The 12,341-nt window shown below is 47.6% G+C and overlaps 1 protein-coding gene across 3 annotated transcripts in view; it reads right to left on the bottom strand.

Annotated features, from left to right (window-relative positions):
• PARD6A (par-6 family cell polarity regulator alpha) overlaps nucleotides 1-12,341 on the bottom strand; it is a 98,612-nt gene that overhangs the window by 42,707 nt on the left and 43,564 nt on the right. For 2 of the 3 annotated variants that reach the window (XM_075577120.1, XM_075577119.1), the window contains exon 3: nucleotides 1,051-1,161. In XM_075577120.1, the coding sequence (XP_075433235.1) occupies nucleotides 1,051-1,161 (111 nt within the window). The remainder of the gene's footprint in view (nucleotides 1-1,050; nucleotides 1,162-12,341) is intronic. The other variant, XM_075577121.1, reaches the window with a different exon arrangement.

Below are 12,341 nucleotides of genomic sequence, written 5' to 3'. Positions count from 1 at the left end.
CAGTACCGCAGGGTCCTGAGCCCGTGTGGGGACTGCGCACTTAGTAAGGCCCCAAACTGCACATTAGCGCCGGGGGATATAGTTGTCAGTAACAGCAGGAACTTCGCTCCCCACAATGCTTTGCATCCACAGTAGCAGGGCATTGTGAGGTGTGACTTTGGAAACTCCCAGAGTGAGTGACAGCTATACCCCCCACGCTGCCTGCACACACTGAGGGGCAATTTAGGCTTAATACACTTAGGACACTATACTGCCGGGGATCCGTCACTCTTGTTACTGATAGTCTGATGAGTCGGCAATAAGATTTATTAATTAGGGGATCGCGGGACGAATATTTCCTGGCAGGAGGAGCACAACTGAAAGTAACGGCAGTACCATCCGCTCTGGGGGAAACAAAATGGAGATTTAAATCACACGGGCCAATAGAAAGCCGCAATGCCATCTGTCCCGGCTTCCTACTAGCCAATGTGACGCGGGGGTTTAAATACAAGGAAGAACGGGCGCTACCTATATTATATGTAACTTCACACCGGTCAGCACGGGGGACCCCCGCTTTCCTACCCCTGTACAAAAAAAGGGGGCTCCATAAAGAAAGGGGACCCCAATTAAATTATACCAGTTTTGCAGTCAGGAGACTCTGATAAATAAACCCCCTTAAAGGGGCAGTCCCTGCTAGGACCAAAATGACCTAAGGACTGTGTGTGTATGTGTGTGTCTGTATGTGTGTATGCGTGTGTGTGTGTGTTTAAATAATCATTTAAACTTTATTTAAACACTTCCGTGGTAAACAAAAGAGTTGGAGGGTTTTTCCCACTCTACATCTTATGTTTAAGCGATAAGACTTTGTCAGACCTTGTGTTGTTCTTCGTTTGCAGTTTATGAAGGCGACAAACATTATGTAGTTCCGTTTTCGGGGAGAAAAGCAAAACATATTCTTTTTTTTTTTTAAAGCTACAAGTAAGTAAAACTGTTTTTTTATAGCTGGTAAAAAAAAAAAAAAAAAAAAACAACAACTGCCCCTTGAATAATTACACTGCAAAGATACTGTACCTGTAGGGAAAAGAATATAGTGGGGATTACGTGGCTTACTTTCCAAAGACAGCTGGCGAGTTGCAGAACTGCATTTTTCCTTCACGTGCCATTTAAGGGCTCTGGGGACCTCTGGAAAGGAAAAGGAAAGATTATTATTATTAAATGACCGTACGTACCATACAGCAAATAATAATCCCACGGGCGCATTCACATGTCTCAGACAGGTCTATATCCCTACCTTTCCCCAGTATCATTTAGCATACAGTGCTTCCACTGAAGCTGAGGATTCTGGGAAATGACCTGCAGTCAGGTTTGCCATCTTCTGCTGAAGGCTAACCCGGAGATAAATGTTAAAAATCTTCTCTTACCGGAGATGTCTCCCTGCATCCTTCGGACATCCTCCCGGCATCTCCCCCTGCAACTCCCGTTGACATGGCTGCGCTGCGTCAAATGATGCCATGTTGCCACGACAACAGGATGCTAAGGGACGCTACACGGTGACAAGTTGCCATGATAATTGGATGCCTTATGGTGCGGAGGTGACACGTGACGCCACGTTGTCATGGCAATGGGCGTCACGTAGCATCCCGTTGTCATGGCAACGCGGCGCCATTTGACGGGAGTCACCGTGGGAGATGAAGGAGGATGCCGGGACGCGCCACTGCCACACGCCACCATCGCCCGGAGATTAACAAGGTAAACCCGTAGCCCTGAGATACGTGGCCAAAACCCGTAGTCTCCGGGTCAAATCCGGATTGGTGACAACACTGCCTGCCGTACGTAGCGTCAAACCGACCTGGAAAACGCTGGCAGGTCTCCATTCATGAAGCTCCAACAATGCTGTTTGTTTGGGTTTAATGGGAATTGTTTTTAATCTTTTACTTAAGAGCAATTCCTTCCTGTTTTTTTAGTATAAGTCTTACAAGTGCTAAACTTTTTGGGGACGCCCTGAGTCTAAGATCCTCAATGCTCTGTTTTGCACCAATCCTGCTTTCCTTGGTTCCAGCTGGGGGTCTCTGAAGCTGAACCGTGTAAATAACAGCTCCGGTGACCCCCTGATTCCCGGGATACAAGACATTAAACCTGCAGAGCTGCTCCTGGCATCCACTACAGAGGTGATTATCAGGGGGTCCCAGATGCTGAAATGAACAAGGTTCAGCTCCAGAGACCCCCTACTTCCAATCTAGGGGGCGGGGGGGAGATAATTTTTGGGGGAGCATCTGCTCCTTTAAATCAGCAACATTGTCTATAACAAAGATATCCATCACACACACACACACACACACACACACACACACACACACACACACACACACACACACACACACACACACACACACACACACACACACCATTGGACAGCAGTATATATATTATGCATAAAAACCTCTCCCATTCCCCTGGACAAACAATTGTGTCTGGCATAGGGGGCTCTGTGAACCCATCTGACACTTTTTGGATTTTGTTTTTACGCCCATTAGTTGAAACATGTCCCTCATATCTTTGGGATACAACAGTTTTTTTTTTTTAGATTTAACCAAATAGTATTGGATAAAAGGCCCATCAGAGGCACGTGATGTACAATCACTCTACATGAGCATCAACCGTAGGGAGGCCTGTCGGCGGCATGCTATTTTCTTTCTAGGGCGTAATCGCAGTGATTATTTCGTTACTTTCTTGCCTTTGTACCCACTCACAATCATTTTGTTTTCAAAAAGAAGTTTTATTTACAGAAACAAGGTGATGGATGCCACGGGTGTACCCTCCTATGCCAACCTATTCCTAGGGAGAAGGGAGGTAGTATTTTCAGGTGTCAATATTTCTGCTACTGCTCATGTTCTGTTGTGGTTGAGGTTCATTGACGACATCCTTATCCAGTGGGATGGTCTACAGGTGAAATTTCTGTCCTTCGTCAATTACCGCGACCAACAGAACATCAGGTTGACCAGTGTGTCAGATTCCACCCATGTCGACTTTTTTAGACTTAAGGATTTCAATTGATCCAAATGGACACCTAGAGACCGACATTCATCGAAAAGAGACCTCCACATATTCAGGACTACATGCCGCCAGTGCACAACCCTTTCACATATAGGGGATTCCTGTTGGAGATTTTTTAAGATTAAAACGTAACTGCTCTACCCCTTTTGTTTTTGACAACAGAGCGAATGCGTTGAGCACTGGGTCTCCATCGAGGGGATACAGTAATACAGTAATACAAAATGGTTTTAATAAAAGCAAATTCCGGGATGGCGAATCGCTGCTGATACCTTCTGTCATTAGTCCACCTTTAGATACATACTACAAGAACACTGACTTGTATTATTGATAGACACTGACTTAAGAACATTGCTAGGAGATAAAATAAGACTTACAGTAGGCGGGCCCCTAACTTGGCGGATACATTTGTACAAAGCCATTATCGCCCCCAAACTTTACAAACCTTTTTGTCACCAGTTGATAAAAAGGCTTTTTTTACTTGTAATAATTGCTACATACATGAAACCTAATCAAGAATTTTTCAACGAGTATGAAAAAATGTCAGACAATTCCTCAATGGCAAATCTAAGGGAGTTGTCTACTCCAGGGGTGCGCAAACTGGAGGGCGCGAGATTTTTCTGGGGGTGGAAGGGGGGGGGGGGGGCGTGGGCGGTTTCAGAGGCCCCACGTACTTCCCCAAGGCATTAAAATTAAATGCCGTGGGATCACGTGAGGCCTCTGCAACCTTAGCTGACAGAGATTCAGCCGGCGTCTGGACGCGTCTCCATGGCAATGCTGCGTCAAATTACGCCGTGGGGTCATGCGGCGTGATGTCATGCACGTGTTGCCATAGCAACGTGACGGGGTAACGTGATGTCACATGACGCGTGGGGGGGGAGCGAGCACCAGGGACACAAGGCAGGTGGGCGCAGGAGCAAAAGTTTGCGCACCCCTGCTCTACTCTATGATGACTAGGGAACTGAGAATCCACTTTTTGGAACACATTAGGAATATCAAAAACGCCCAACGAGATTTGATTGCAGGGAAAAAGATCACTGCAGAAGCCAGACACTTCATGGTTAATCATAAATTCGACATGTTTGTCCTTGACACAGTTTATCTGGGGATTAGAGGCAGAGACTGGGAGGGATCTCTGCTCTTACGAGAGTGTAGAGGGATCGTGAAACTGGGCACACTTATGCCTATGGGTTAAAATGATTATTTGGGGTTTTCTCTGTTCCTATAATGTGTTTTGCAGTCTTTTAATAAATGCCTGAGTTTCATTTTTGCAAGTGAAGAGCAAATCTCATCTTTGGCGCTTTTAATGTGAGATGTGTCATCAGCCGTCACGAGCCTACATCGTGGTTATTGGTCCACGTCACTGAGAGGACGGTACTTATACAGGCGACGCCCTTCTCATTGGAATTTAGCCCCTGGAAGAAGCGGTGGCGAAACGTACGTCGGTGGCTTTTCTATTCCCCTCTCCCTCATCGAGATGCAAAGACGCTTTGCCGCCTCGGCCTGACTTTTCTCACAAGAATTTATCCGGGACTCATTCGGCTAAGTATTACAGGCGTCATAGTTTCTTGACTATGGATATCAGTCACCCGACATTATTGGGTTTGGATTCGGGACTCTTCTCTGTACTACAGTACTGTGTGTGTGTGTGTGTGTGTGTGTAGTCCTCCTTGGGTATTGGTGTCTTTGTCACGTGCTTCTTTGCCGTGGTGTTATGGGGGATTCAGTGTGATTCCTCCCTTCACCTTTAATACAGAGTATACCACTATTCTATACTATCAGTGTGATTACACTTGTATCTGTTTGATATTAATATTAGGTTATGTGTTTTTGGCAGGTTATGTACTTAATGAATATTGAGGTGGCGTGGGATCAGTTTTTAATAGTTTTTTTTAGTGACTATTTAATTAATTGGTTTTTCTATACTGTACCCGAGTGCCCGGTCTGGGATACGTTTCTTCCTTCTGTGGTGTCTATATTATTGGTATGTATGTACATCTTTATTTATGTAGGGCCATCTATGTACATAGCGTGTCATTAATACACGTAACATAATAAAACAAAAAGGGAATAGCTTGAGACATAAAATTAACACAAGGAAAAAGTAGTCCCTGCCCGAAGAGCTTACAATCTAATTGGTAAGTAGGAAGAATGTACAGTAGGAAGGTGTTCTGGTAAGTGTGTATGCACGGGGCCACGGTCAATGTTTGAGGTGTATAGTATCAGCCATGGAGCTATTCATATGCTTCGTTAAGGAGGTGGGTTTTAAGACGACTCTTAAAAGTGGATTGTTACCCCTAAGGCTGCGGCCCCCGTCACTGCGTGCTGGCGCGCGTCGGAGCGCCTGGTGGCTCGTGCACCAGTTTCAGCTGTGACCTGTGGTTTGTGGCTGCGCGTCGGGAGAAGAGCAGGAGATGGGAGGGGGGGCGTAGCGGGGGCACAGCCATGATATCCCGCGGCTGGTTCGCCCTCATTGGCTGAACCGCTGCCGTGACGTGGCAAACGTTTGGGCGCCGCGCCAAAAAGCTTGTCTTTTGACAAAGGTGGTCGCGCATGGCGCAGGCACGCAGCAGCAGTGACTGGGGCCAGCCCCATAGAGGGCCGTATCTTGTTTGCGCCGCGCACGCCATAGCGCGAGCAGTGGGGACGAGGCCTTAGAAGCGCCAGTGGATTGATTTACAGCTTTATTTGGTTGGTTGCTTTTGGTACTAGATATTTAGGTATCTGTTTGCAGGATCTTCCATATGTTTGTATACTTACCTATATACATGCATACATACATACATACATACTGTACAGTGGCTATGGAGCGCATTTGAAGAAACGAGACAATCTCACAAGGGAACCTTACATGGTGCCTCAAAAGGACAGTTTTCGATCAGTGTACAGTATCTTGCCTGTCCTTATGTATGGGCGTGACGCGTAAAGAAGTTTGGAGAGAGGTATGCTGGGTATTACCCGAAGAGACAGGAATAAGAATGAATAGGTCTGCAAGCAACAGTCTGTGACATCATCACATCACCATGAAGTCATTAAAATGGCGGTGTGGCGGACATATCGCAAGAAGAAATGACCATCGTTGGACAAAGATGGAACTCGACTGGATTCCAAAAGAGATTAAAAATTACCAAAAGTATGATTGGGAGGATGAGATGAGAATGTGTGGGAGCGACGTGGGGAAGAGAGGCGGTAACTGCAGTACCTGGGAGATCACTGGGGAAGCTTCCGCCAGCAGTGGGGGGGACACTGGCTGGAGAGGATGATACACCACGGCTCTTCAACTTGCAGCCAACATACGGCCTTTAAGGGGTCCCTGGATCGTCTGCTAATTTCATTGTAGTTGTAACCAAGTACTGTACCTTTTTCTCACACAGACACACTTGTATGCTAAGTGAATTGAAATATATACGGTACAGATGTAATATATGCTTGCACATGTTTATGTATAATTATATTAAAATATTCTTGTGATATAGTGTGTGTATATATATATATATATATATATATATATATATATACACACACACATATTATACATACATTATACATAGATATACACACACACACACACACACACACACACACACACACACACACACACACACACACACACACACACACACCTATCTTAATATATAGTGCATGATAAAAAAAAACACTCAATTTGTTATCATATGCTATGAAATATGAGGTGCTATGGTATGTTTTTACTTTATCCTTCCAGGCTGAACAAACCGAGCACACGGCAGAACACGCAGAACATGCAGAACACGCAGAACATCCACCCACAATCCCCATCCTCGCAGTTTGTTCCGTCTGTGCAAGTTCAACATGGTGAGTTCAAGTCATTAGTTTTTATGATTCCCATCCCCGTCGCCAGAAAAACAATCAGTATATGCAAATTGGACATCAGAAAGATTGGGAGGGGGTCGGAAGGAGGTCAAGAGACTTATTACAATTCCGGCTGTAATTTCCTAATGGGTGACTCCGAATTTTTGGGGACCTGTTTTTGTGATGGCACAAACTGAACACCATGTACAGTAGAAGGGAAATGTGTGATATTATATTATATTTCTGATCCGAGAGAGATATATATATATATATATATATATATATATATATATATATATATATATATATATATATACATATATTTTTTTTTTCTGAAAATGAAGCAGGGGGTCTCAGGACAGGAGCGAAACCCCATTAATTTCAGCTCCGGGGACCCCCTGCTTGCAGAGATACATAACTCCGTACGGTGCCGGTAGCTGCTCCGGCTCAGCTAGCTGGCATTGTGGGGATCACGTAATAACCGCTTGCTAAGCTCCCAGGCACTGTGGGCAAATGTCATGTAGGAGCTTTAAACCCCACCTAGCTCAGCTGGGGCAGCTTCCAGCGCCCCCCTCGGAGGTAAATATCTCCGGAAGCAGGGGGTCCCCTGAGCTGAAATTATTGGGGTTCAGCTCAGAAGACCTCCCCGCTTCAATCCTGCGTAAAAAAATAAAAATAAAGAATAAATAAATAAATAATAATAATAAGTACTTTAATTGTTCCTTTAGAGCAGCGTTTCCCAAATGGTGGGTCGCGACCCGGCACCGGGCCACGGCACCAAAATTGCCGGGTCGCAGAGAGGCTGGCCGCGAGGTGTCTCCCGTCCCCCCCGCTCAAGTTCAAAAAAAATGGCGGCGATTCCTCCCGCGGTCCCGCGCGCTTGCGCAGGGCAAGCAGGGCCCGCTCCCTTCCTCCCCCCCGCTCCCAACGTGGGACAGAGGAGGAAGTACCAGCTCCTCTGCGGCCCGCACGTTACGTGGGACGGAGGGGGAAGTACAAGCTCCTACTGCGGCTCGCTTCCCCCCGCGGCCAGCTTCCCGAGCTCACCTCCCGTGCACCCCCTCCCGAGCCCACCTCCCGTGCCCCCAAGCCCACCTCCCGTCCCGAGCAGCAGGGGATATCGGGGGCAGCAGGGGAAAGCGTCCGGCGGCAAGGTAAGTCACCCCACCCAGTCACTGTCACCCAGTGACTCTCTCCCACCCAGTCACTGCCTCCCACCCAAGTGTCCCTGGCCCCCTCCCTCCCAAAGTGTCCCTGGCCCCCTCCCAAAGTGTCCCTGGCCCCCTAACACCCACCCACCCAAGTGTCCCTAGCCCCCTCCCAACCCAAGTGTCCCTGCACCCCCCCCTCTCCCACCCAAGTGTCCCTGCCCCCCCCTCTCCCACTCAAGTTTCCCTGGCCCCCCCTCCAGTCACTCACATCCGTTGTTGCCTGTAATTCACTGTTTGTGTCTGTGTGCATATAGGGGAGAGCGAGTGTGTGTGTATTTATCAGTGTCTGTGTGTGTGTATCTGTGTGTATCTGTATCAGTGTGTGTGTGTGTGAATCAGTGTCTGTGTGTATCAGTATCAGTGTAAGTGTGTGTGTATCAGTGTCTGTGTGTGTGTATCAGTGTTTGTGTGTGTGTGTAGCAGTGTCTCTGTGTGTGTAGCAGTGTCTCTGTGTGTGTAGCAGTGTCTCTGTGTGTGTAGCAGTGTGTGTGTGTATCAGTGTGTGTAGCAGTGTCTGTGTGGCTGCGTGTGTGTCAGTGGCTGGGTGTGTGTGTCAGTGGCTGCGTGTGTGTGTATCAGTGGCTCTGTGTGTGTATCAGTGTGTGTCAGTGGCTGCGTGTGTCAGTGGCTGCGTGTGTGTGTGTGTGTGTATCAGTGGCTGTGTATGTGTGTGTATCAGTGGCTGTGTGTGTATCTGTGTGTGTATCAGTGGCTGTGTGTGTGTGTGTGTGTGTGTGTGTATCAGTGGCTGTGTGTGTGTCTGTGCAGGCCCTATAGGCGATAACATTTTTAGTGGGTCACGAAAAAGAAGCCTGCTTTAGAGGAACATTCCAAGTGAAATCACACCTCACCGTTTTCAGCATGGCTGGGAAGCAGGGGGGGGGGGGGTGCCTTCGGAGGTAACCGGCACTCATTTCAGTTCCGGGCACCCCCTGTTCCAGAGATACTTACCGGAGAAGATGCCACCGGTACGCCACGAAGGTCTCAAACCCCTCTTTGACGTGGGCCAGTAGGAAGCCCCATGTGGGGCAGTAGGAAGCCCCATGTGGGGCACTAGATTTAAACTTCCATTTTGTTTCCCCTAGACCCGGCGGCACTTTGCGCCCTGGTATCTCAGGAAGCCGGGCGTCCTGGAGCTGAAATGACCGCGGTTCAGCTCTGGAAACCTCCGGATTCCTATACATGTAAAAAAAAACCTGGGGTGCACAGGGGTGTGTGTGTGGGGGGAGACATTTCCTGTAGGGGGAAGTGATATTTGAAAAATGATCAATTTCTTGGGGCAGCACCCCCCTCCCTAGGGTTGCCAGGTGTCCGGTATTTGGCTCCCTGTCCGGTAAAATATGAGAGATAATACCGGACATGGGATAGAGCAGGGCTGCTGCTGCTAGGGGGCTGGGCAGCTTCTGATTGGTTGCTGCTGAGTAATTCAGCCAATCCGGAGGTGGCAGGAGCCTGGGGGGTGGGGCCAAAGAGCGGAGGAAAAGCATGCAGCAGAGAGGTGAGTCTGTGTGTGTGTCGTGTGTGTGTGTGTGTGTGTGTGTGTCGTGTGTGTGTGTGTGTGTGTGTGTGTGTGTGTGTGTGTGTGTGTGTGTGTGTGTGTGTCTCAGTGTCCTGTCTGTATGTGTGTGTGTCCTGTCTGTATGTGTTTGTGTATCCTGCCTGTGTGTGTGTCTGTGTGTGTCAGTGTCCTGCCTGTGTGTGTGTCAGTGTCCTGCCTGTGTGTGTGTGTGTGTCAGTGTCCTGCCTGTGTGTGTGTCTCAGTGTCCTGCCTGTGTGTGTGTCTCAGTGTGTGTGTGTGTCTATCTGTGTCCTGTGTGTGTGTGTGTGTGTCTCAGTGTGTGTGTCTTTCCTCCCTGTATATGTGTGTGCCTCAGTGTGAGTGTGTGAATGTCTCAGTGTGTGTGTGTCTGTGTGTCTGTGTGTCTGTGAGAGACAGTACATACAGTACTGGCAACTTTGTTTAATTGCTCACTCACCCTTACTTTTCTTTTACTATACTAACAGTTTTCCCATTTTCAAGATCTATTAAAAATAACCCCCATTGTAAATTCTCAGAAAGGCTCCATAACTCAGCTCTCATCACAGCAGCATTGCAATCTCTGCAGCACTCGTACTTACAGATCACCCCCAAGAAGGCAGAGCAGGTTACTTATCCAATGGCATGATTCAACATGCAATTTAAAGCTGGATTTTGAAGTCTAAATTTAAAAGCTACAGTACTGATAATGACAGGGGGGGGGGGGGGTGAGAGGATGAAGGGATGGGAGAGGACAAGGGGGGGTAGGAGGGTGAGAGGACATGGGGGGAGAGAGAGGACGAGGAGGGGTGCAACAAACTTGGAATTTGTGGGAGGAGCAGTAAGATCAGTATTGCTCGCCATGTACAGTATGACTGCTGGTAAGTTATTGGTATATGACCATTACGTCATTTGTTCTAAATTTTACTCCAAGCATGCACCAATTTGCACCAATTTGCACTATTTCATATTCTATTTCGTTAAAAACAATCCTCGGAAGGGCGCTCCCTCCCAAGACCCCTCCCCAGATTTTTTACGAAATAGAATATAAATTGGTGAACACTTGGAGTGAAATGTAGAAAAAATGACATAACAGTCAGGTCATTTATAAATAACATTCTTCCCCACCAACGATTCTCTCGCGCGTCGCTCCTTTCACCATTGTGTCCAGTACTTTTGGACAAGCCACTTGGCAACCCTACCCCCCAAAAAAGTGACATGATTGGTCCTGGTGAGATCACATGACGCGGAAGTGCCAGGGGACCCCGGCACTGAAAGAGTTTATACCAGACTACACCCTTCACATACCCCCCGACTGTCCGTATTTAAAACAAAAATACTGTACCTAATGAAGATGTGGTTGGGTGGGTGTTTGTGTGTTGGATGTGTGGTGGGTGTGTGGAAAATACAAAATGTGTTAGTGAAAACATGCTCTTTGCTTATAGTAAACTACATTTGTTAGGGCTCCTCAATAAGATATTTTTTTGTAGCACTAGTAGAAAAAGTCATGTGTTCCTACTGTATTTACACGTTGTGGTTCTGCTTTCACAGAAGTCTGGAGGCGGCCATGTTTAATTTGTGAGTAGAGTTGCCAGGTGGCTTCTCCAAAAATACTGTACACAATTGTGAAAGGTGCGTCAGGTCACTATGTCCAGGGAGGTAATACAGGACACATACATGTCCAGTATTACAGTACCTCTCATTTTTTACTGGACAGAGTGTCCAAATACAGGACATTCCGGTTCAATACCGGACACCTGGCAACCCTATTTGTGAGGCCATTTGGGTTACGTGACCCTCCCACTTTCAGTACACGCATGACATGCCAATAGCTACACTTTAGTTCATTAAAAGGTGCAATCCGACATAGCCATCCCCCCAAAAATCTTGTAAAGGATGTAACCGCGCTAATAGCAGAGATTCAGACATTCTTGTTTCTTTGGATATGAATCAAGTGTTTTTCAGTGTTTCAGTCATGTCTTTCCTTCCCCCTTATCCCACCCTGTCCTTATCGGAGAACCAATAAAGTTAAGGTGTGGGGGGCGGGGGAGTTGGGTTGGAGTTGATCCATAAACCCTTTGGGTGTACCATGGTGTGTGACACCACATAACCAGTTTTCTGTAGCTGTGGAGCACTAAACATGGCCCCTCCGGCACTCGAAGAGTTAAACACGTTGGTCCTAGAAGGGAACCCCCCTTCCCCCCGTACAAGGACTTAGAAGAATTCCAGGCATCAGTCACATGACTGTAACTAGTCCCACGGAATCCCGGTTCCGAGCTCAGCACAGAACCGACCTCTGAGGACACACAGAATGTAGAGGGGAGTGGGCCCCTCCGATGTCCCTTTAACTCCAACTCCTATCGCGGCTGGAGGGGCTGGGTGTCATTTCATAGATTCTCTAATAAGGACAAGAGGTGGACACAGGGCAGCCTGCAACCACAATACACACAATGCCCCTGCTTCCACAACACACACACACAATCCCTCCCACCTCCACAATACACACACGCAATCACCCATCTCCCACGACACACACATCTCCCACGACACACACACACACAATCCCTCCCACCTCCACAATACACACACACAATCCCCCTGCTCCCACAACACACACACACAATCCCACCCACCACCATAACATATACACAATACCCATCGCCACAATACACACACAATCTCCCCACCACAACACCCAGGAGAGGGGCGGGCAGGGAAGACTGCCGGCAGATGTTGGCCCAGACTCCTGGGGG

This window comes from Ascaphus truei, chromosome 19, assembly GCF_040206685.1.
Source record: "Ascaphus truei isolate aAscTru1 chromosome 19, aAscTru1.hap1, whole genome shotgun sequence".
Classification (NCBI taxonomy): domain Eukaryota; kingdom Metazoa; phylum Chordata; class Amphibia; order Anura; family Ascaphidae; genus Ascaphus; species Ascaphus truei.
This window is presented reverse-complemented; position numbering and strand designations above follow the sequence as displayed.